This window comes from Anabrus simplex, chromosome 1 (assembly GCF_040414725.1).
Source record: "Anabrus simplex isolate iqAnaSimp1 chromosome 1, ASM4041472v1, whole genome shotgun sequence".
Taxonomy (NCBI): domain Eukaryota; kingdom Metazoa; phylum Arthropoda; class Insecta; order Orthoptera; family Tettigoniidae; genus Anabrus; species Anabrus simplex.
This window is the reverse complement of record NC_090265.1, coordinates 1,068,017,840-1,068,044,450: the sequence shown is the minus strand read 5'-3', so window position 1 is coordinate 1,068,044,450 and position 26,611 is coordinate 1,068,017,840. Positions and strand designations below refer to the sequence as shown.

The 26,611-nt window shown below is 37.4% G+C and overlaps 1 protein-coding gene across 6 annotated transcripts in view; it reads left to right on the top strand.

Moving 5' to 3' along the window:
* Positions 1–26,611, top strand: part of Crag (DENN domain-containing protein Crag) — a 579,187-nt gene that overhangs the window by 484,004 nt on the left and 68,572 nt on the right. For all 6 annotated transcript variants that reach the window (XM_068225395.1, XM_068225392.1, XM_068225393.1 and 3 more), the window contains 3 exons: positions 455–619; positions 757–851; positions 13,019–13,194. In XM_068225395.1, coding sequence (XP_068081496.1) covers positions 455–619; positions 757–851; positions 13,019–13,194 — 436 coding nt within the window. The remainder of the gene's footprint in view (positions 1–454; positions 620–756; positions 852–13,018; positions 13,195–26,611) is intronic.

Here is a 26,611-nt window from a genome sequence, read left to right as displayed (position 1 = left end):
ATAACCATATAAAACAGGAGACTTGCTTTTAATTAAGATGACAAATAAGTTAAAAGCTAATATGAGATGAAATCTCTACGGAATTCATTTTTCTACACAATATTGTTGAAGTTGATTGACTTCTTATATCACGTAAAATATTTTCTTCAGGCAGTCCTTCTACTTGGGTATTCTTGTGATGTGGCTGGACAAAATAGTCAAACACTTCCTTTTATGATATAATTTCATTGTGGTCTACTTAAACTTTAGTAGCATAATGATGCAGTTAAAATAATATCTTTTTTGAGGAAAGATGTGACTACTATTAGAGTAAATGTATAAAAGGGTGTCTTATATTTGTGAATGTCATCTTTCTTATTTTTGAAAACATCACCATATTGTACTTTTGATGTATTATTAATTTCTTTTAAAATATTTGTTCTTTCCCTCTATACTTTTTTTTTTTTTTTTACAGGTTTGGGTATTTCAACGTATTAATGTTGTAAGCCATTTACCTGGCTTGAGTCTTCAAGCTAGTATTGTAAACAGGCAGAAAATAATTCATCCTTCTTGGGCAAGTAGTGACTACAATAATGTGGTGATACGCTGCATGTGGGATAATCCTCAGTTACACGAAGAGGTACTACAGTTTGTTCGTTCATTCATTCATTCATTCATTCATTCATTCATTCATTCACTTACTTACTCTTCTTTTTTGTGTTCGCAGAGTTGTTAGCACAGAAAATGGCAACTGATTTTAACAATTCTTGGTTATAGGTTGGCCAACCCATGTACGTTCTCTGGCAACAGAATGATCAACCCAGCGCCCTTGTGAGTGCTCTCTTGACTGATGCTACAACCATGTCAAGAAGGTGAGTGGCTCACAAGCATATGTGGAATGATTAGAAATGTTCATCTTGGCAACCTAGTTGATTTTGAATCATATTTCACATTTACCTGTCCATTTCACAAAGTATTGTTTTTATCTAAAAAGTAGATTTTATAGTTCCAACTATTACATTTTTTATTATTTTAAAAATCTTACTTCACCTTGTGTTAAGGTCTGTGACGCTTATGAGATTTCTTCTTTGTCTTCTTCGTCGTCTTCTTCCTTCATTTCAGCCTCTTTGGAATACATTGAATTAGTCTTTTCTCTGTGTGTTGTTCTTTTCTTAGTATCCAGTATTTCTTCATTCTTTCTGATCTTTGTTTCCTCTCATCTTCTGAGATAAGAGGTTTGGCTTTTAATGTAGTTTTGCCTTGGAACCATATATTTTCGTCTTTAGTTATTACTTTATCTGTTATATCGAATAGTGAATTTTTGTAATTTTTAATTCTACTAGGTCTTATTCACTTTCTTTAAACCCATTGGGTTTTGTTATTTGGTTAAGGAAAAAGTCAAAGATATGTTTGGTTAATCTATTAGAGTTCATTCTGAGAATATTACCATCAAAATTTATCCTTCTTTTTCGCATAGTATCTGAGAGTTTTTCAATTTTCTTATAATGTGTTTCATTCTTGATGTGTATTATCTTATTATCCTGAAGTTTTGGTCCTATAATCTTTCTTAAAATTTTCCTTTTAGGTCTAGTTTCTCTATCTGGCCTTTGAAATTCATGCTTATTGTTTCAGCTGCATGTAGTGCTTCTAGTTCAATCACTGTTTTATAATGTTTAATTTTGGTTCCCCATGAAAGGGATTTCTTGTTCTATCTATCTTTTGTTAGTTGGAAGGCCATTTCAAGTTTATTTTTCCTGGATTCCATTGCTTTGCGTTCCGCAGCATTCCAACTAATGAATTCTGCGAGATATTTGAATTCTTTTACTATTTTAATCTTTTGTTCCTGGACTTGAAGGTATTTATGTGGCTGTTCGTTGTTTGTCATGATATTGGTTTTTTCGAAGGAGATGTGGAGACCTATTTTAGCTGCTTATTTCTCTAGTTCAAGGATTTATTCCCTTGCTTCCTTCGTTTTAGCAAACAAGGCCATATCATCTGCAAAGGCAATACAGTTGATTTTAAGGTTCTTCTTTTTGCAACCCAGCCTTTATATTTTTGTTCCATTCCCTAACTACTTTCTCAAGTGCACAGTTGAACAGCAACAGTGAGAGCCCATTCCCCTGCCATAGTCTTGTTCTTATTTTGAAGAAATCTGATGGTTCACCCATGAATTTAACTTTCAAAAACATATTTGTGATAGTCGCTTTTATGATATTGTTTTCTTATCCAAACCCATTTCCTCTAGGACTGATAAAAAGGATTCTCTATCAATCGAATCATATGCCTTTCTGAAACCAATGAAGGAGACTGCGTACGGCTTTGCCTTGATTTTTGGTATGCATACCATAATGTGTTTGAGGTTTAGTATTTGTTCAGAGCATGATCTACCCTTTCTAAAACTTCCCTGGTATTCCTGAAGTTGTGGGTCCAATTGTGGCTCTGTCCTGTTTAAGGACTTCAGAAATAATCTTGTACATTACATCCAGCAGTGATATTCCTCTATAATTCTTTGGATCCATTTTCAAGCCTTTCTTGTGAATAGGGTGTGAATAGTTGTTTAACACTAAAACCGCAACTGTTTTGCTCACCCCTAGAACCTAGGGTAGATTATGGAAGACTACTGGAAAAAATGAGTGCAATTGGACTAGAAAAAAGAGTGACTGAATGGGTGGCTATATTTCTAGAAAATAGAACTCTGAGAATTAGAGTAGGCGAAGCTTTATCTGACCCTGTAATAATTAAGAGGGGAATTCCTCAAGGCAGTATTATTGGACCTTTATGTTTTCTTATATATATATATCAATGATATGTGTAAAGAAGTGGAATCAGAGATAAGGCTGTTTGCAAATGATGTTATTCTGTACAGAGTAATAAATAAGTTACAAGATTGTGAGCGGCTGCAGGGTGACCTCTATAGTGTTGTGAGATGGACGATGGACAATGGTATGATGATAAACGGGGTTAAAAGTCAGGTTGTGAGTTTCACAAATAGGAAAAGTCCTCTCAGTTTTAATCACTGCATTGATGGGGTGAGAGTTCCTTTTGGGAATCATTGTAAATACCTAGGTGTTAATATAAGAAAAGACCTTCATTGGGGTAATCACATCAGCATGATTGTTAATAAAGGGTACAGATCTCTGCACATGGTTATGAGGGTATTTAGAGGTTGTAGTAAGGATGTAAAGGAGAGGACATATAAGTCTCTGGTAAGACCCCAACTAGAGTATGGTTCCAGTGTATGGGACCCACACCAGGATTACTTGATTCAAGAACTGGAAAAAATCCAAAGAAAAGCAGCTCGATTTGTTCTGGGTGATTTTCGACAAAAGAGTAGCATTACAAAAATGTTGCAAAGTTTGGGCTGGGAAAATTTGGGATAAAGGAGACGAGCTGCTCGATTAAATGGTATGTTCCGAGCTATCAGAGGAGAGATGGCGTGGGAGGACATCAGTAGACGAATAAGTTTGAATGGTGTCTTTAAAAGTAGGAAAGATTACAATATGACGATAAAGTTGGAATTCAAAAGGACAAATTGGGGCAAATATTCATTTATAGGAAGGGGAATTAGGGATTGGAATAACTTACCAAGGGAAATGTTCAATAATTTTCCAATTTCTTTGCGATCATTTAAGAAAAGGCTACGAAAACAACAGATAGGGAATCTGCCTCCTGGGTGACTGCCCTAAATGCAGATCAGTATTGATTGATTGATTGATTGATTGATTGATTGATTGATTGATTGATTGATTGATTGATTGATTGATTGATTGATCAATAGGTCAGTTATGACTCACTTTCCTTTTATGTGACTTTTGATTAACAAATGGAGTTATTGATCGCTTAATATTATATTTTGAGAATTATAACATTTATTTATTATTAAACAGAAAATGAAAAACTTCCAAACATGCGTTGCTGCCTTTATATTTTGTCACATGAGGAGCATATGTACCAGGTGTATGTATAAATTTTTTCCGGTTTCACTAAGAGATGGCACCAGCGGACAGTACGCAGCAGATGAATTTGACACATGTCAGTTTGTTCATCTGACATTAACCTACCAACCCACACAAGTTGAGTCACCAAACACCAGCATCTCTGTTGTATCGCTCAGTGATCATGTCAACGTTTGTGCCTGGAAAAGAACATTTGCAGCACTCATTGCTTTTCTTATTTAATCAAAAGAAAAAGACTGTAGAAAGTCACTGTTTGGTGGCAGAAACATATGGTGAACACGCTCCATCAATTAGAACATGTGTGACATGGTTTCAACAATTTAAACATGGTGATTTCAGTGTGAAAGATAGTGTGCGCTCTGATAGACCACAAAAGTGAGAAGATGAGCAATTGCGGGCGTTACTGGATGATGACCCAACTCAAACTCAACAGCAATTGGCACAAGCATTAAATATGTCACAAGAAACAATCAGCATATGTTTACAAGCAATGGGAGAAGATCAATAATCTCGGTAAATGGGTCCCACATGATTTAAATGAACAGCAAATGGAAAATCGCAAAATCACTTGTTAACCACTGCTTCAACGTCATGAAAGAAAATTGTGATGGGTGACAAAAAATGGATTTATTTTAGAAACCCAAAACAGAGAAAATCGTGGCTGTCACCTGGCGAAGCCAGTCTTCCAACACCAAGGCCAAATCGCTTCAGCAAGAATACCATGCTTTGTGTCTGGTGGGACCAGAGCGGTATTGTGTATTACGAACTACTGAAGTCCGGCGAAACCATTAATGCACAATGCTATCGCCAACAAATTATTAATTTAAATCACGCATAGATCAGAAGATGACCTGAATGGGCCAAAGGGAGTGGCCAGAAGACATGGCAAAGTGATTTTGTTACACGACAATGCGCCGTTTCACACAGCAAAACCAGTGAAAGACACCTTGAAATCGCTTGGAGTGCATTGTACACAACCCATTAATTTATTCCTCCCAAATCCAATAAATTGAAGTGTGAACTGCCCATCGCCTTGATGGTGCTTGCGCTGAGTACTTATGGGACATTTGATCAACTACATCAACTCCATATTTAGATCCATTATAAAAAGTTGCAGTCTCTGGTTCCTTCTTTTCACTACCCTCAGTTTGAACATCTGGATGCATAGTACTCAGAACGAGAACATTTTTGTCCATAGATCGTTAGTGTAGCATCACTGGTCGTCACCAATACTTTTCCTTTGCCTCTTTTTGACAAAGACAGGTACTTCCATACAAGCTCTGTTCATAGTATCGACAGGGATAGTTGAATTGTTTTTCAAGGTTTCAACTAGAGACAAGGAGGTACAGAAACTGTTGCATGCGGTATTTGTTCCTTTGTACATGTAAGGTCCCATCAGTTTCTTTACAACAAAGTCACCAAATCACTGACCATTGTGTCTAATGTCATCTCTTTCATGGAAAGCATTCACAACATACTTCAACATAGTTCTGTCTTTATTTATCAGGTTTTGAGCTGCATCGTTATTTAGAAGAAAAGAGCTGCTCATCAATAATTATATATAACACTGGTATTTAGCTACATTGTGCATTTGCAATGAAATTATACCAAATCAAATTTATTTTTGTCTTTTTGGATCTTGTAGATTCAGCATCATATCTCGAAAATTGCTTTATTGCCCTGAATCTGTCGCATGCTGTCATCGCCTTTACAAAAGGGGCACTCAACTTCACTGACCATAACCAATCCATTTCTAAACTCTTTGCTCCTATGGCACCATAGATATCACAGTACATATCAGCATTTTGTCAGTGATCATCAGTCACCAAGCACTGATGCAAGTCTCATTCACATAGTGTTTTACAAAGGGAGTGGCGCCTTGGTGATCTTTGAACACATTGTGGTGTGAATGTCTACCAACTATAATGACATTCACTACACCAACCACCCACGTCGTACCATCTAAAAATAAAACTTTACTATCTGTGGCAGTATCTAAAATTTGATATATTTTTTAATTATACGTAACGTTCAAAGGCTCACCCTCCAATATATGGTCCGAAATGTCATCTAGGGTGTCAATAATATCTTGCTCTTTCATTAGTCTATGCACGGCCATAATAAACAGCCTTGTTACTACCACAACTTGCTATAAATGTTGCACATTGATACTATATTTCACCAAGCAATGAGGAAGTTTTCTGTCAACAGTCGTATTCAGATATGAATAATATAACAAGATATCAAAGGCTGCTTCTCCTCCTGCACAGCTGGAATGCATAGTTACCCAGTCCTGACACAGAGGGTGATTATTGAGAAAGCTGGAAGAAACAAAACACACACAAAACGCAAAGTTGTACAAATGCATATATCGCTATCACGGATGGGTCAAATCTGACCCAGCTGCATTTCTAGGTATTATGTAGATTTTCTCTTAAAAATTCAGGATCCCAAGTAAAATAAAAAGAGAATACAAACAAAAGAATTGTCAACCGTTCCAGTATTGCACGTTATAAATTTCATATTAGAGCCCGTATTGTCAAAGTATCAACTTGTGAAAATTTGAATTTATAATTCCACTTTTACAATACTGTAATTGTCTTTATTAACCCGATGAGTGCTACGCCCATGTATAGACGGGATGACGCGTCCGGTCCACCAGTGCTATGCTCGTCTATAGACGGTGCGCGAGAATTTAAATTTTTTATAGTTTCCTGGTTCACTTTCGAGTGCGAATTTGATATCTGACATGTTCTGCCATCTGTTGGGCATTATGTAGAACTAACTGATCAGAGATTATAGCTTCGGCAATTAACTTACAGAGCTTTTTGTAGATGTCTGTGGAGTTCATCTGTGATGTAAACAAACATGGTGGAACAACAATTTAGATGCTCTTTCAGCTATGTTATTTCGGATCACAGAATCTTTCAGATATTAACCACAGTGGAAAGTGATGATGGAGATGATCATTTTAAGGAATTGTTAAGCGATTTTGAAAGTGAGAGTGATAGAGAGAGTGCCGAAAATATTGCATGTGAGAGAGAAACAGAACCTCCTTCTAAACGAAAGAAAAACACGGTGAGTACAAAAGCTATATTATCACTAATTTTATGGCGGACAGATTACTTTTCTTCACCAGACTTTCAAGTAATTGTGACGGGCTCTGAGGGCCAAGTAGTGTTTGATGGCAACCCGAAAATCATTGATTTCATAGAAACTTTTGTGCTAGTGGAGTTGGTGCAGATAGTTGAACAAATTGGCATCACAAACAACCAGTAGAAAACATTTAACTATCACCACATTCCAGGTTTGGAAAGTATTTTAAAATATCAACTTATATACTTCTAAGAAGTTACATGTATTAGTTGCGTACAGATTTTAGGAAATAATATTATTTTGGGCGCTTTACTTTGTATAAAGATTATGCACCCATGGGCACATAAGTGTAGTTTTGTTTTCTCTCAGAATAATATTGAACATAAGTGAAGGGTTTTCCATTTGCATGTAAATTTATAAACAACCAATATTTATAAACATTTTAAGCTAATCACCCCACTGATAAGTTAAAAATTGAGGCTTCTACATTTTTTTTTTTTTTTTACATACGAATGAAAAACTCAGCACTGAGGTACCAACACTCAACTGGTAACTCAGCACTTAAAAGGTTAAAGAGACTACATTAGATTATACTCGTGATACATGTTTCATCCTCTTATGTGACATCTTCAGTCACAAATACAAAACATTAAAAATAAACTGGGGGCCGATGACCTTGATGTTAGGCCCCTCTAAACAACAAGCATCATCATCATCATCATAAAAAATAAGGTGAGGACACATTGAAATAAGTAAATAAAAAGTCTTTGGATCCTGTGACGCGGCGTGATGGCGTCTTGTCAATCTTGAATGTTAAGATGGTGCAGCATGAACATGATATGAAGCATGAAGTCCAGTTAAAATCACAGATTAAATTGTTGTTAAAAACAATGAATTGTCCAATTATAAAACAACGTGAGTGGCTGTTCGAATAAAATTGTATGCATATTTACATAAAACAGTGTGATGGTAATGCCACATTAAAATAGCTTTCTTGATTAGAAGGTGGAGTTATACTGATGATGCACGTTGAACTTGATTATATGTTGACAATAGGGGCCTAAAAAGGGAAAAGAAAAATATGAATGAACAAAGAATAAATTCAATTAAAATGTGAACTAAGTGCCCATCCGGTCACTCACCTCCTTGCCCGTCCTACGTCGACCACTCCACCTCAAGTGCTAAAGCTAACTGAGTGACGTCCTCGAAGGTCGTTGAGGACTGACTGTGAGGGAAGGTTGAGGGGAGTTTGATGTAAGGGGAGAGGCGTAAGTTAAAGTATTACTCGCGCGCCTTCGTGAAAAGAATTTATTGATTAACTCCTCGAAAAGTTATATTGATTTTCAAGCGATATCTAATTAAGATAAATCAGGTAGCATTTTTTATCAATATCATTAATTAATAGCCCTATAGATAAGACGTCTAGATTTATACGCATTAAAAAAAAAACATTATAGATTTGAGGGTAACATGTCTGTTAAGAATTCCAAAGAATTTTGTGATCATATTAAAGATTAAAACATGCCATCGAACCGTAAGATGTATTCATTTGACGCGTCAAAAATATGTTCTCAAATATTCCAGTATCAAAAACGATAAATCTTGTAAAGAATAATCTACTTAAATACAATAATTTGAGTAGGCAAGAAATAGCTGATTTTATTAATATTTTGGAGTTCGTCACTGCTAATAATTACTTTACCTTCACTGGCCAAGCATATAAACAGGAAGGTCTTCCTATGGGGGCTCCAGCTTTGGGAATTATGGTGGAAATTTATATGGATTTTCTTGAAAATAATAAAATCAACAACATTAAAAGAATAATAAGCTGGTTGAGATACGTAGATGATACGTTTACTATAATTGATCATAGCATTACTAATGGAGACGAGGTATTAGAACAATTAAACAGTATGGATTCACAGATTAAATTTTCTTTCGAAAGTGAAAATAATAAAGCATTAAATTTTCTTGACATTACAATTATTAATGACTCTAATAAACGTAGGTTTAAAATATTCAGGAAACCCACTTAAACGACGAACATAATTAGACAAAATTCTGTACACCCGGCAGCACATAAGTTTGCCTCCTTTTACAGTATGATTTACAGAGCTTATAATGTATCCATGTCAGAAGTAGATCATAAAAATAAATTGGATACTATTTATTTTATGGCAAAAAGCAACAGGTTCAATAGGCAATTTATGGATAAAATTATTAGCAAAATTGAGAAGAAATCATTTTCAACATTAACCAAGGATGTAGGATGCTAAAGGGTTTATTGTGTCACCTATTCAATACATTATAAATTTTTTAACACTTAGGAATTTATTATTAAATCCATTTGAGACATGTTTCGCCCTTCATTGAGGGCATCATCAGTCATAGTACCTCCTCAAGGCATAAATCAGGTACCTGATTAGTAATTAAATTGTAAACATTAAGATACATTACAATGGGAAAGTTAAGCAAAAATGAAAAACATGTTCAGTGGTGATACAGTTAGACAATATAAGTTTATAGACACAGTAGTCGGCACCAATGTGTAAAATCACTGGGTATTTTAGCAAAGTCCAGCAGTGGTGGTCCGAAGAATAATTTACGCTATTCATTAGAAAATTATAGTAAGTTATAAAGTTTATACATATATTTACATTTAAACAGTTAGGGGAGAAAGGGTATAAAGTATCTGGCGTCAATGTTCATGACACTAATTACTGCCGTTGGTTGAACGATTACAGGTTGACAGGGTAACTATACAGTAAATTTACAATATCCAATTGAACAGTTGAGATATTACAAGCTTATATACATATTTAAAAGAGAGCAGCTTGGTGAGAAAGGAAATATCTGGCATCAGCTGTTTCTCACCAAGCTATATTTTTTGAGGCGAGAGTAAATACAGAGGGGTACCAAGATGGCATTTTGATGCCATTCTTCCATCAGTTAACAGAAGAAGAAAAATCATGTGGGTTGTTTCAATAAGATTCAGCCCCTGCTCTACAGCAGAAGATTTCCTTCTTACAATCTTGGAGGTGTTTGCAGACAGAGTGATTAGTGCTGGTCTGTTTCCCCCTCATTCTCCAGATCTAACAGTGTGTGACTTTTACTTGTGGGATAAATTAAAAGAAAAAGTATATCGAACAAATCTTCACACATTGGACGAACTGAAAGAAAACATTACAAATGAAATCAGAAACATTACAGTGATAGAGCTCACTCGCATCAGCCAGAATGTAGATACCAAATACAGTGCCTATATAACACCGGAGGGACAACACTTCCAGCATGTTTTATGAGGTAAGATTTCATGTAAGATTGTATACACACCACGTAAGTTCAGGTGAGGCAACTGCCATAGTGCAGAGTACAGACACCGTGCGTTTGGTCTTAGTTTATATGGGAGACCCTGAAGAAGACAAGATGCTTATGTTCACTCCCTATTTCTTCACATAAGATTACAAACAATCTAGAATTGGCTGCTTTTGATTTTGTGAAATTTGCACTGTTGGCACGCACACCAACATACTTTTTCCCAGTCAACACCATGCTGCCTTAGAAAACAGTGAGAAGTGTCAAATAAGTTTTGTGCTGTTATTTGTTCTGGAAACTCCTTGCAGAAAAGCCTATTTTCTGCCATTGCAGAGGTAGAATCAATATACCTAACAAATGCTATCATTTTGTGCAATCTGTACTTTCATCCAGCTGTATAGCAAAGTATTTTGTGGACTTGATCTGGGTTATGAGATGTTCTTTTAAAAATTGAGCCATACTTAAGATTCTGCGAGGAACAGTGTCGATGGACAAGGGAATGATACCCAGCTGATTTGCCGTTTTCCAACAATAACACTTGACACCATGTCTTTAGCTGCATGCAGTAAATACAACTGGTCATCTTAAGCTTATTTTGAATGACACTTCAAGACTCTTCATATTCACTGATTTAAATGAGGCAGTCTGTTTTCACCATACTTTGGATGAGCTTCCTTTCTTTTAAAAAATCAAGCGACTTATTCTTCAGGTTCTTGTGTTTTGTATGAACATGTCTTTTTAATTTAGATGGCTTCATTGAATTGTTCAAAAGGGTCTCGTGGCAAACAACACAAAGGGGTTGTGGTTTTGACTCGCTTCCTCCATAACGAAATCCTAAAGATAAGTACGCAGAATGATACTTTCTGACCTTATGTTGAGATTTCTGTTCAGAACACGTACTCCTATGAGAAAAGGATTTTGTTTCTGGCCGCTCTGCAACTTTTTCACGATCTTTGTCTTCATCAGAAGTAGCCTGACTTTGCTACAAGTCTTTGCTTTTTATTGGGTTGCACCATTAACCATTTCATTTTGGTTGATGTGAGAAAAGTACACAAACAAACACACAAATTATAATTCTAAACTCACATCTGTATTTTCAACCACTCAGTTAACAAATCATGGCTAGACTGCTTCGATTTGCAAGCAAGGAAATAAAATAATGCCATACATTACATTGTTGTGTTCTTACAAATATTAGAAGAAATATTAAAAAGAATAATAAATCTATTACCTATTTAAAATAGATTGAAGCCATTGATATTCTTAGCAGTGTATATTTTATAGCATTTATATCTACTGCAGTTAAAATTGTAATTAATATTGAAAAGAAAAGATTAATAATAGAACAGAAATATTATTTAAGTTGAAGAAGAATGAATGTTGCAACATTAACAGTCACAAACGTATTGCGGTTAGCTTCTTGAAATCCGAAATAATCATCAACTTCCATTATTGAGAATGATTTGCAGAGTCATGTTTTAAGGTAAAATTGCAGAATCCCCCAATGCAGCAAAGCCGATGGTAAACCTGTAATAGTGTAGTAGACATGCAGTACTATTGTAGTGCTGCGTCAGATATTAATATGTTCCTCAGATAATCAAAGATAAGAGTTCATGTTGTATACCTCAGAAACTGTTTGCAACGTTTGTTTCTTTTGTCATTTTGCCAGTTTCTCAATAAGAATCATTCCCATAACCCCGGAAAACGTGTGCGGGGGTACATGTACCACAGTTTGAGAATCACTGGTGTAGAGACACTAACATCATGGAAATATGTCCTTGCTTCTTAGTTCGTTTAGTAGGATATTTTGTTTGAAATAATATAAGTGGTGTTACTAGTGCTTGTGCCTCAACTTGGCTATACCATAGCTGTCACGCGACTTTCTGTTATGATTACAAGTTTGTTTGGTTTTTTAAATTTTGTGTGGCTATTGCTAGCCTGGTGAAGCCCTTATAAGACAGACCCTCTAACGAGCATGGTTGACATCTGACTTGTATGGTAAACTGCATGTTATTGTAGTGGAGGATAGTGTTGTGTGAGTTGCAAGAATGTTGGGGACAGTACGAACACCCACTCCCTGAAACAGAGGAATTAACCATTTACATTTAAAATCTCCAACTCGACTTGAAATCAAACCCAGGGCCCTCTGAACCAAAGGCGACTACGCTGACTATTCACCCAAGGAGCCGGGCTTTGTTACAGTGAATGCTTCAGAGGCTAATTTTAGGTAAAAATAGAGAGAGCATTTTAGAAGACACATTTGATGCCACTAATATGTTTGTCCTATTAAACTTGACACTGGTGGTCAACAGAACTTCTCTGAGAGTGATGCTTTTATTACCGGTCAAGAAAGCCAAAGAATACAGCTAGGATGTTTATGTGGATACTTGAGACCTTTCATTCAGAAAGAATATTTCAAAGGTAATTTTGAAGTACATTAGTATTTGTGGTTACAGTTTGCAGTGTTTTCAGATGTACACTGTTGTTTTGTGTTGAGTAAATTTTCTGTAATGCTATATTAATAATATTTTGCTATTATTAGTTTTGATGTTTTCTGTCAGTTGTAAAGTGTAACAAAAAAAGCCATTAGGATAGATTTTTAAAATCTAGCAGCTTTTTTATGTTTCTTTAATTTTTTCAGTATAATGTTATGCATATGTGGTACATTTCAGTGTAATGAATCGTGTCATTATGGGAATCCGAGATAATGACTTACTGAAACCACTGATGAAACTTGCTGCTGAACGTCATAACCTGAAGAGAAGGGGAGTGAATCGAAGTCATTCCCTATACAGAGATATGTTGTTCTTGGCCTTCACTGTCATGGGACGAGACAATATTGATCAATGTAAGTATGCACAAATTTTCTTTGCAGATAGGGGTAAATTTATGATGATTGTTAGATATCCTGAAATTTCCTTAATAGAATTTCATTCATCTTGTAATGAAGATAAACATTCCCAAACAAAAAGAGATAAAATTCTTGAATAAAATGGAAAAGTTCTTTGATCGTGAAATTGAGGAAGAGCAAAAGATAGCCCCTCACAATTATTAAATGTTTAGGTACAAAACAAAAGAAACATATTTAACCTTTTAAGTACTATGCGCACATATACATGGTCCCCTTGTTTAGCTTGGGGCTCCAATGAGTCGTCATTTGTTCTAAAGGCATAAGAAGAATTGGTCACAGTTTTTGTTTCCTGTTCTTTGCAAGGCTTTGTTCCCTTTTGTAGCAACTTTTACCTCTTCTGCTGATTCACTACACCTTTTTTGTTGGAGTGAATTCCCTCGATCTTTAATAGCCCCTGCTTCGTATATGAGGCAGCAGGTGCATTTTATACCTACTGCCAGGTGATGAATCAGGCCACTCCTCTAGAGTACGCCTTTTACAGCTACTGAAGTACAGATGAAAATTCACAGCCTGTTTCCAGTTTTTACTGGGTCAGGAATGGAATGTATGAAGCCCCCATCTAGTGGCACAGATAGGAATTGTGCTGGCTGCGGAAGCCTGTTGCACTCTTCTGGGGCAATGATTAATGACTGACAGATGAAATGAAATGATATTGGCAAGTGTTGCTGGAATGAATGATGACAGGGAAAACCGGAGTACCCGGAGAAAAACCTGTCCCACCTCCGCTTTGTCCAGCACAAATTTTGCATGGAGTTACCGGGATTCGAACCATAGTAACCAGTAGTGTGAGGTTGACGCGCAGCCACCTGAACCACGGAGGCTGTACTGAAGTACAGATGCTGCTGGTAAAGATAGTTCTTCCACTTTGCCATTGAAGTGGTACGCCCCCTTCCCTCGTTAAAACCGTTAACCATCTTATCCCGTAACCCTGGAAAGGTGCCCTTGCAATGTATTACCAGCTGGACCAAGACTGCTTTTTTTATTTTTTAAGGGAAGCATTACTTCTCTCTTACTTGCCATATGCCCTGGTGAAAAAGCAGGGCCAATGTTTGATTTCCAGAGGACCAGTAATACTACCAGGAGGTATGGATAGGATTACATGACACATTACAAAACAGCAGTTGATATAAATGAACTATATTGAGAAAACACAAGTACAGTAATACAGTAGAAACAATATACACAATGCAGTTATGAGAAAAGTACAGCACCCAAGGCAGATGAGTTTCACTTATACGCAAAGCATGCATAGCAGATTGAAATAGAATATGCTGTGTGGGCAGACAGTGGTCAGTAGTACACTCTCACACAGGAGAGAATAATGAGCACTATAACATTGCCAACTTACAAAACATAACCAGCGAGTGTGGGCATAAGAAATATGTATTAAACATACTGCCCACCTTAAATCAATATATATTTAAACAGTAAACCATTAAAATCACTTGTGTTAATATTATAATTTTACAACACTGAAGTTACTGAATCAGTGAATGTAAAAATGTTTTAAAAACTTGACTGTTGCACATGAGAATGTGGAGCACAAATTAAGGTGGTCATATATGTTAGAATTATTTTCAAAAAATAATAATCAATGTAAATTTTTGGGGGTTTTTTCATTATCAAACCTAACAGATTTTTAAACTTATTTTACACTAATTTTATATTAATTGTTTTTAAAAATTTATTTGTTGCTGTTTACACTAGGGTACTTAAGCTTGTCTATCTCCCACATTTTTTAAAACCAAATTCCATGAACCTTTTACAAAAACAATCTACATTGCATGGGGCAAGTTCCCTAGCACTTTTATTTAAATCGGTCTCGAATAAAGGGGTGACGTAAGTGTGATAAACAGATATAACTTGAAAACAATATTCTCTCACCCATGGGTAAATAATACAAGTATCGAGCTTGAATTATTATTATTACAATTATGATTATTATTGAAAATGAAAACCTACAACCTGTTTTCCAGTCTTAGACCGGGTCAGGAATGTAATGAATGAAACATATATAGGCTAGTATTACAATGGGGTCGCCACTCCCAAGGTGATTATTAATGACTGATAGATGCTATGAAATGATAATGGAGAGTGTTGCTGGAATGAAAGATGACAGGGAAAACCGGAGTACCTGGAGAAAAACCTGTCCCGCCTCCGCTTTGTCCAGCACAAAGCTCACATGGAGTGACCGGGATTTGAACCACGGTATCCAGCGGTGAGAGGCCGACGCGCTGCCGTCTGAGCCACGGAGGCTCCTTATGATTATTATTATTAATATTATTTTACAATTGTGATTATTATTATTATTATTATTATTATTATTATTATTATTATTATTATTATTATTACTTGTGATGTACATCCATTTAGTATTAGTATTATTAACCCTTTGGCACTCAGCCTATATGCAGGAGTTTGCTTGAAGACACTCAAACTAATTTCTGTGATTTTCCAACCCAAATTACAAAAAATCAACACTTAAACAGTTTAACACACACAAAAATAAAATAAATCACACTAATACAGGAAACTATGAGCATTTCAGAAATGAATATACCTACAGTAGGGCCCACGAGAGTTGAAGTCTGACGTTTAGCGCCACTGGCGAGAAAAAGTTCACTAACGCTGCTCGAAAATGGGCTGTTGCTATGGCAACAATAACAGAGATGCCACATTTAGGAACGCTATCGCCACCTGCGTTGGCTTGCTCTCAGTCGCTTTTGTGATATTATTCGTAGTAGTACTGTGTTAGCTGCGTTAGTTGTTGCTGGTTTATGTAATTATTGACACGTTTGTTTCCTGAATATTATTTTCGTTGTTTTGTTGTTGTTGTTGTTGTTGTTGTTGTTGTTGTTGTTGTTGTTGTTGTTGTTGTTGTTGTTGTTGTTGTTAGTTAATCAACGGCTAGTTGTACAGTTCTATTCTCTATTTGATATATACATTTGTTGGGGTTATTGTCAGGTTAGTGAATATGAAATCTCGTATTTATTGGCAATGACGTGTTCTGTCATAAATGCCGGGATTATTAACACAAGCTTAGGAACGGGTCAAAGTTTATTGAATTGCATTAGGCCAACATAGTTAATTAAATATTCAGCCTGTATGAAAGAGTGGTATGCTGCAGATTGAAGTAACTATGACAACGCAGCTTACTTCGTAGTTACTGCTTTCGCCGCTCAAATGTCGGACTTCAGCTCTCGTGGGCCCAACTGTAGGATGTATTGTTATTGGTTTCAGAAGCAGCTAAGTCATAAACTAACAAGATACATTTGGATTGGAGAGATACTAAAACTCTGATAGATTATTTTATATCAGACATTGAAGCAGGAAAGACCATATGTGATGTCAGAGTTATACCAAGTGAAAGCCTGGACAGTGACCACGGACTTCTCCTCGCAACAATAAAGCACATTGAAATTTATAGACCTCAGAAATACAGGAAACCAAAAATCAAGACATGGGAGCTAAAGAAGGCAGAGAAACAAGTTGAATACACAAAAAAGTGACCAATAAATTACCATTAGATGCATTACAAGAAGGCAACATTGAGTGGACTAGATTCAAAGAAAGCCTTGTCGGAGCTGCAGTAGAAGTTTGTGGTAAAACTAATAGCAAAATGAAGGCAAAAGAAACTCCTTGGTGGAACGATCGGGTGAAGATTGCTGTGAAAGCAAAAAATGAAACCAGGAAAACCAGAGACAAAGAAATGCAAAAAGGAAGTCAAAGGAAATGAATCTAGAGTAAACTGCAGCAGAAATACAGAGATCAGAAGCTACGAGTAAAGAAAATTGTGGCCGAAGAAAAACAGAAAGCTTGGACTGATTTCACAGATAAAGTAGAGCAAGACAGCAAAGCTAATTCTAAACTACTTTACCGAACAATACGAAATATAAGAAGAGACAATGAATACACAACAGCAATAGAAGAACCAGATGGTAACATAGTTAGGGAAGAGACAGAAATAAGGAAGATCATGAAATCCTATTTTGATAATTTATACAACAGTACTGGGAAAGGCTCCAATGATGTAACCACGCAGGTCAGTTTAAGCTGCAATGATGAGCCTGACGAAGAGAGCCCGCCAACATGGAAGGAAGTAGAGACGGCCCTTAATAGTATGCCCAAAGAAAGATCAACAGGATTTGATGAAGTCAGTGCAGATATGATCAAAGCAACTGGTGCAGTAGGAATACAGCGGCTTCATAGAGTAATTAATGCAATATGGAAGGATAGGAAAGTCCCAGATGATTGAGAAAAGGGAATAATAATACCTCTCTTCAAAAAAGGAAGCCGGAAGAAATGTAGCAATTATAGAAGGATCACTTTATTGTCTCATGGTTTGATATTTGAGAAAATACTTGGAAAAAGGCTAAGGAAATTAATGGAACCACAACTACAGGAAGAACAATATGGATTCAGAGAACTCCGATCAGCTACCGATCTCATATTTGCACTTAGAATACTGTTAGAAAAGCATTGGGAGAAGGGCAAAGGCTTAACACTAGTGTTTTTGGATCTCGAAAAAGCATTTGATAGTGTTCCAAGGAAGACTATATGGGAATGCTTAAAAAAGAAAAATGTACCCAAAGGGCTTATCCAGGAAGTTAAAATGCTTTATGAAGACTGCTGCAGTTGCATACAGATAGGAAACGGTAATTCTGATTGGTTCTAAACCACTAAAGGAGTGCAACAAGGCAGTATCCTTTCATCCTTACTTTTTATCACTGTCATGGATGAAGTCATGAAAGAAATTAAGCAGAAGAACAATATGGACATCAATGCATTTGCATTTGCAGATGATGTAGTAATTTGGGGAAATACAGAGAAGGAAGTCCAATACAGGCTGAACACCTGGAATGAACATTTGAAAGCACACGGATTAACAATAAATAAATCGAAAACTGTTACTATGTCTGTCAACAGGCAGAATAAGAAAGGAAAAATAATGCTGGAAGGTACACAGCTGGAAACAGTAGACCAATATAAATATCTTGGGTGCATCATTTCAAGTGATAACAGAATACAGCATGAGATTAACAACCGCATTCAGAAATCAGCTCAGTTTTACCATCAAGTTCGGAACCTCCTCTGGAACGAACAAGTTCCCTTAAGATCAAAGCAGATTCTATTCCAATGATACTTCACCCCCATAATAACATATGGCCTAGAAACCTGCACAACAACCCAACAAGTGGATAGCAAACTACAAGCCGCAGAAATGAAGTTCCTACGAACTATGGTACAAAAGACAAAAAGGGACAGGGTAAGGAATGAAAAAATAAGGGAGGAAGCTGGTGTGTACCCATCCCTGAAGGAAAATTTGACAAGGGCCCGTTTGAAATGGTTTGGCCATGTCAAACGAAAGAAGGACAGCAAAACAATGGCTACACACAGTCGTGGCCGGAAAACGACCGGTAGGAAGACCTAGGAAGAGATGGCTGGACCAAGTGAAAGAGGACATAGGAACAAGAGGAGTCAGCTGGGATGTCGTCTTGAGAGTAGAGTGGTACATGAACAGACAGAAGTGAAAAGAGCACGTAAACCACACCCGGGCAACTGGAGTGGAAAACTGATGATGATGATGATGATGATGATGAAAGCCAAAAAAAATTATTAAATTTTGAAAAAAAAATTTAATTAAATAAATAATGGTTTTCAATGACAGAATCAGACATTATTGCGTCTTCCTTCTTTACTCTTAGACGTGAAAGAAAGAACATTTAATTCTGAATAATTTGATATCAATATGATGTGTGTGCTGTAATTCACTCATGAAGCATGGCACAAAGTTATTCACTGTACATGTAATGGTCATCGATGTCAGGTCCTCGCGGTCCGATACACGGTGAGCAGCTGTGACTGTCATTTCCCACATAATTGGAATCACTTTTGGCATAAGAAGTTCATTGTTTAAAATCTGACATAAACCAATTTTTAAATGTGCAACCTTGGACTATTCGTCAACTAGAGATTGTTTTATTCAATTTTGAGATAATTGTTGTTTAATATTGTAATTTTACGAGACATATAGCAAAAGATTTTATTTGTCACTGCTCAACATAACTTTGCTACATCTACAACAGTTCATATTTTCACCATTTTATATGTATATCATTCCACCACATCCCCAGTCCATTCTTTCATCTCTCATCTCACCGCATAATTCTGTTTTAGGACTATGGTATACACGTATGTATCTTGGCTAGGCTGATCATGGTCCTTATAGGACCGAAACTAGTACCTTGTAATAGCACATTGTAACGTTTTTGTAAACATCGCATGATTGTCAAGTATTGAGAAGGTGGATTAAAAAATTTTGTATTTATTATATGTGTAATCTTATTTAAACCTAAGAATTTCATTTTTGTCCGTATTGAACTGAGAAAGGATGATAGGAAAACTTAAAACGGTCCACCTTTTCAATACAAAAATTTTTGTACAAAACTCAATACGGAACCAACTATGAAGTTTATAACCTTGAATCATTATTACTGTCTAAATCATCTGAAAATTCAACGATATTGACCTCATCCGGCCTTGAATATGGCCTAGCCATTCCGATAAAAAGATGACGCAAGCATGTGAAACAGCGGAGTTATGAAAAGGAGTAAAATTATAGTTTGCGAAGTACAGCGAACACACGATATACCAAAGAAACGAAATAATCTCTAAACTAAACCCATAGCAAGATCGAATTGTTGTATTCGTAAGCCAACCAAAACAGATCCACGCAATAACAACTTCAAATAACAACAACATAAACATTCACGGTCAACAGATTTCATTTGTCGAAAATAAAAATATTTTGTAGGGCTGGTGGATATATCTGTAGAGTAAAACGCAAATTCTATGCTTTAAGGTACCATCACGATCAACAGTTACGATTTAACAGCCACGCAAATGACCAAAATCCCCAAATAGGACAGAGGTGATGTATCAGCGCCGTGAGCTTTCTCCCCATAACCTCTTGCGCCGATAGATCGGCACGCAGAGAGTGAAAGGGTTATTATTTATGTAGTCGAATGATCGTATTGTGTGTGAAGTTATGTCACGAAATATGTGCTGTACATAAATATTTATATGAGTTCAGTTAATGTAAATACCTGTAAATTATTATTGTATAATTTATTCTTACCTGTATATATTTGTAATCCACTTTGGTATTTTGAAACACACTGTAACTTCCAGTAAGGCACTAGATGATGGTAGAATATTCTGTACATTATAATCTATGTATTAAGCTCTCTAGAATTTTCGAGAAGGTATTTTTTGTAACGTATCTTCCTAGAAGCCTGGCCAAGCACATGTATAAGGAAGCGATCTTGATGGAAAGATGAGTGGGACACCAGTGAGCAGTTACAGCAAGCAGGCGTGTATTGTGTTAGTGGCTGCTTTTCGCATTGTTTGAGGCAAGAAGTGACGTGTCGGAGTTCCCAGCCCTGCCTCCAAGGCATTGTTGTCAACGTGTGCCTTGTGTTAACTTAGTGCATAGTGTGGTGCAATAGGAAGCAAATCTCAGCATTGCACAATACTGTATTGTACCCTTCTGCTCACCAAAGTGTACTTACAAAACTAATTGATATAAGTGTTTTACATGCAAGATGGAGCCCCCACCGGGCGGTGGGAACCCCCTGATAGATCTACCTCGCAGCCAGTGCCCATTTTCGTACCAAATTCCCTACCAGGACTGATGACGTCAGCACCATCCAATGGACTTATGGCAGTTCCAGCCGTCCTTCAGACCAGCTCAGCAACCACTGGAGAGCCCACGGGGCCCCAAAAACCCACCTTAACGCCAGCAATGCCTCATTTACACCAGGTACCTTGGTCACGTGTCCGCCATAACTCAGGAAAAATGATCAAATATCGAGTTTCCAAAATTACACCTTTAGGGTTTAAACTAGAGTATGTACCAACCATAATTCTTTTGAACCACTTTCGGCCCTACCGACCAGTGGTAGCACCGCGCCTGAGGCATTTGTGCCCCAACAGGTTCAAGTCAGTAAAGAGCCTGAACCTGGCCCCTCAGGTAGTGCCTCCCATTCGCCGACAGCACCGTCTGTGTCTGACGGGAACGGAACTGCCTCATGCAATGCTCCTGGTGAGGTTATGGAGCAAATGGAAGTTACCCCTACTACTGCACTGAAGAAAAAGTCGCTGCTGCCGATAGTGGTGTTTGATAAAATCAACTATCAGCAGCATTACCGATTTTTGAAATCTAAATGCACTGGTGACATCCAGGTCATAAACACTCGCAATGCCCTCAAATTTCATGTAGACACTGAAGACCACTACCGGCTGGTAGCTCAGTATTTCGAAGCGAGCAACGCTCAATTTTATACTCACCAGCTACCAAACCAGAGGCTTCTGAAAGTGATAATTAGAAATATAGTAGTTACTGTAGGAGTTGACTGGGTTCATGAAGAAGTCGTTGAACTTGGGTATCAACCAACAAAGACATCCCCCTGAGTGTTATGAGTGTGACTTAACCAAATGATGAATTTTCATGCACCATATTTTCTTTGCACTACCTTTGTGGTAGCAGGGTTAAAATTGAGGGCCACAAAGGTTGGGAGGATCCCTCCCAATGTCACAAGTGTCAACGGCTGGGACATACGGCCAATTATTGTAAGATGGCACTTCGCTGTGTCATGTGTGGTGAAAACCACTCAGCCGCTGCCTGCCCTCTCAATCCGGAGGCACCGGCTCAGTGTGTTAAGTGTAATGGCGAGCACCCTTCCTCTTGGTAAGGATGTGCCCTTTTCAAGAAGGTGGGGGAGCAAAGGAGAACTGCAGAGCAACTCAAGGCTCTGAAGAAGAATGCTCTCAGTCCCTCAAAGCTTGTAACTGAGGGGTTCTCCTTTGCTAATGCTGCAGGTAACTTTTTTTTTCCACCTCTCTCAACTGACACCACAGCCGTCCAGCAACCATCATCCACTGGGACACACCCTGCCGACCTCGGTGGATTATCAGACATCGTTGATCTACTTCGGCAGATCAACTTCAGTAGACTTGTTCCTTTGTTAAAGGAAACAATGACAAAACTGAGATCGTGCACTAGCACAGTTGACAAACTGGTGGTCCTGTTTGATGCTGCTATGCAGTATCTCTCATGCCCGTAAGTGACGCGACGAACGCCACTGACGTTTATGGACGTGATAGTTTGTGCTTGGAATTGTATGGGTGTTATAGGTGAGAGGTACAAGCTTGAGGCTTTTATCTCTGACCATAACATGGATATCATGCTGCTTGGTGAAAAGTGGCTAAAAGAGCATATGCCCTTTCACATTAAGAACATGGCTGTCTATAGGAAGGATAGGGTCAATGCCAAGAGGGGTGGTGTGGCTGTGTTGGTGAAGCCCAGTCTTACCCATCACATCTTCGACCCTCTCCCTCACTCGGCACTGGAAACCATTGGTATTGAGTTCTGTCATCGCAAATATCACTATAGACTTTTTGCTGCTTACCTACCACCTTTAGCACCCTACCATCTTGCCAAACTTGATGCTCTTCTGGACAACCCGGCTCGTATTCTCACCATAGTAGCCTGTGATCTCAATTCTAAGCACCCTGACTGGAACTCTAGGGTAGTCAATCCCAATCAATCCCAAGGGGAGATTGCTAAATCATTATATGCAAGATAATGACGTCATGGTTTGTGCTCCTCCGGAGCCCACCATTTATCCCTCAAATGGGCTACATGATGTCATTGATGTGACTGTTTCAAAATTTTATAACAGGGTAATTGATTTTGTTGTACCCACTGAACTTAATTCGGACCATAACTCAATCATTTTCAGTGTTTTCTGGAGTTGTCTTGAGGAGCCATCTTGTCCGATATCTCGTCAAAATCTCGATAATTCCAAATTCAGATTGCACGTCAATAAGAACCTGCGCACTTTTGACCCCCGCACCTGTGATGATGTCGATCGTGCCATAGAACATCTTACGTTTTAGATGCGCAATGCTTGTGGGCACATCAGCGAAGCGGCTCAAAATTCCCCCACCAACGTCCGATTGGACTATGAGGATGATATTTCTGATCTCCTCAATGATCTGATCAAACTCAAAAACCATTATCAGCAGAGATGGTGACCCTGCTGACCGGGCGGAATACAAGGAACTTGCGAAGGTCGTCCGCCAGACGATGCTGGAGGCAAAGATTGAAAAATGGAAGCAACTCTGTCACACACTTTCCGAAATGCAGTCAGATTGTGACTTCTGGCGGGTTAACTGTCATGGCCGTCGCGGACTCGTTTTCTCCCCACTGGAGAAAGCTGAGGCCTTCGCTGACTCAATTTAGAGTCAGTGCGTAGTCCACGACACGCCCTACAATTACATGTGATAAATATCATTTTTGATCCGTATTGATGATATTTGATTGAAATAATAACAATAAATAAAAATAAATAAAAAATAAAAATAAATAAAATAACTTATTGTTATTATTTCAACGTCCTACTATGACGATGCACATGAGTGACGAATCACCCGCAAGGCCGCAACTTTCCGACACACTTCGACACCCCAAGACGAATTGCAAGTAATCAGCTTCATTTTCCGTATCAAAATTTAATCACTAAATTTTACACTATTGAGATTCTTCCACCGTTTTGATACTTTATTTTGCCTTTTGGCAAATTTTTTATTTATATGTCAACAGTACATGTTTCGTTCCTTATTTAGGAACATCCTCAGCTGTTATAGTGGCTTAGGTGAATGGTTAAGATTTTAAACACATAGATTTACAAATACATTGATTCACTTAAAAACTAAATACGAATTAAGATAGATGATATTAAAGACAATGTGGGGTTAGTGTGTTACTGGTATGAGAGCAGATGATTACATGGTTGATTGACTTAAAACTATGTCTATTCATTAGAATAGTTGTTCAAAAAATTTTTCACTTTGTTACATAAAAAGTCTGTATGCAATTAATTTTTTTTTTTTTAATGTTTAACTTCATAACATTGTTCGAATTGTTGAAAGTTTTTCTTCCTTTCCTTCCAGGTAAGTTGTTGTATGTTGTGTGCTTGCTTATAGTGCTTTTGATTGAGTCTAATGTGGAAACTTTGGAGCTGATTGATGATCTATTAATGTGAAGGGAGCCTCGTTTCAAATTTCTTGCTATAGCTGAATTCCCTGAATCCCTGGAGGGACGTTTGATGCTGCTTTGCAAAGCAAGAAATTTGAAACGAGGCTCCCTTCACATTAATAGATCAGCAATCAGCTCCAAAGTTTCCACATTAGACTCAATCAAAAGCACTATAAGCAAGCACACAACATACAACAACTTACCTGGAAGGAAAGGAAGAAAAACTTTCAACAATTCGAACAATGTTATGAAGTTAAACATTTTTTAAAAAATTTTAATTGCATACAGACTTTTTATGTAACAAAGTGAAAAATTTTTTGAACAACTATTCTAATGAATAGACATAGTTTTAAGTCAATCAACCATGTAATCATCTGCTCTCATACCAGTAACACACTAACCTCACATTGTCTTTAATATCATCCATCTTAATTTGTATTTAGTTTTTAAGTGAATCAGTGTATTTGTAAATCTATGTGTTTAAAATCTTAACCATTCACCTAAGCCACTATAACAGCTGAGGATGTTCCTAAATAAGGAACGAAACATGTACTGTTGACATATAAATAAAAAATTTGCCAAAAGGCAAAATAAAGTATCAAAACGGTGGAAGAATCTCAATAGTGTAAAACCCCAAGACGAATCGACTACCATCATACCTGCAGAAATCCGTCGGTGTATCAAGGACATGAGAATAAGTCTCTCAGGGATGATGGAGTTTCTGCGAAAGAACTGAAATCCCTCCCCTGTGGAGCTTTTGGTGTTTCTTGGTGCAATATTTACCACCTGCCCTTCGCTTGGCTACTTCCCTGCGGCATGGAAGGTAGCCAAAATTTGTGTTCTACCAAAGCCAGGGAAAAATCGGCTCTTCCCTCAAAATTATCACCCCATTAGTCTTCATTCACAGATCTCCAAGGTTTTAAGAGACTTATTCTCAAACACCTCAATGTTTATCTTGCTACCAACCACTTACTGCGACGGGAGCAGTTCGGATTCAGGTCTAAACGTTCTGCTCATTTTGCAGTCTTGTGGCTTGTGCAATTCGCTCCGAGGTTGTTTAACTCTGGTACTGCTGCAGGATTTTACCTCAAATGCTGAGGGTAAAGTTACTGCTTTACAGACATTTAAAAAAAAAAATTTATAGCCACAAATAAATCATAATATACATGTATTGTATATCATTTTTAAGCTTAGAAATAGCACTAAACATTGATGCAAGAAACAAAAAGATTAAATAAATAATAATTGGTAATACTGTGAAAAATATATAAACAAGTTTTACCAATTACAAAAATGTTTAAAAATCCTGGCTTAAAAGTGGCTGAAATAATTGGTTGATGTGACTGAAAATATTACTTATGTAATTTGTGTACTATAAGCTTATGATGGAGATCCATAACATTACTTTTAAGCCATTAGTTCCCTTTTGAAAAAAATAAAAGATTTACCTCAACATTTTTTAGGAATACCAGCATGGTGGACTAAGGTCTTCACACCCTCCTCTTTTTGGTGTTGTGATCCAAATCCTTGTAACAGTTCACACATGCACCAACATCACATGCAAAGCAGCCATAGCTGGACCTTTTCACTTTTTTATTTCCAGGAGAATTGCATACTACACACCTGTGTTGACGATTATTGGGAAGTTTGTCTATAGTGTGAGAAGTGCTGCCAGAAGCTGGCATGTTTTGAACTTAATCAGCACCACAGAGAGACTCCACAATGTTCACAATAAAGTCATACCTTGATATTAGTTTTTATCTTCATCTGTATTCTGTGTATATAGAATGGCCTTGAGGATGTCCATGTCAATAATATGAAAAAAAAGTTTGTACCAGTTCTTATGGCTAGCTCGTTCAGCTGACACATGATCAATTTTTTTTTTTTGCTAGGGGCTTTATGTCGCACCAACACAGATAGGTCTTATGGCGACGATGGGATAGGAAAGGCCTAGGAGTTGGAAGGAAGCGGCCGTGGCCTTAATTAAGGTACAGCCCCAGCATTTGCCTGGTGTGAAAATGGGAAACCACGGAAAACCATCTTCAGGGCTGCCGATAGTGGGATTCGAACCTACTATCTCCCGGATGCAAGCTCACAGCCGCGCGCCTCTACGCACACGGCCAACTCGCCTTGTGATCAATTTTCTGATCAGACACATCAATGCTCCTTATCCCCTTCGTATATTCTGTCGTAACAACTGGCATAACAATTTCCCTCCCCTTCGAAGATCTACATTTCACCTTGTGATTGATA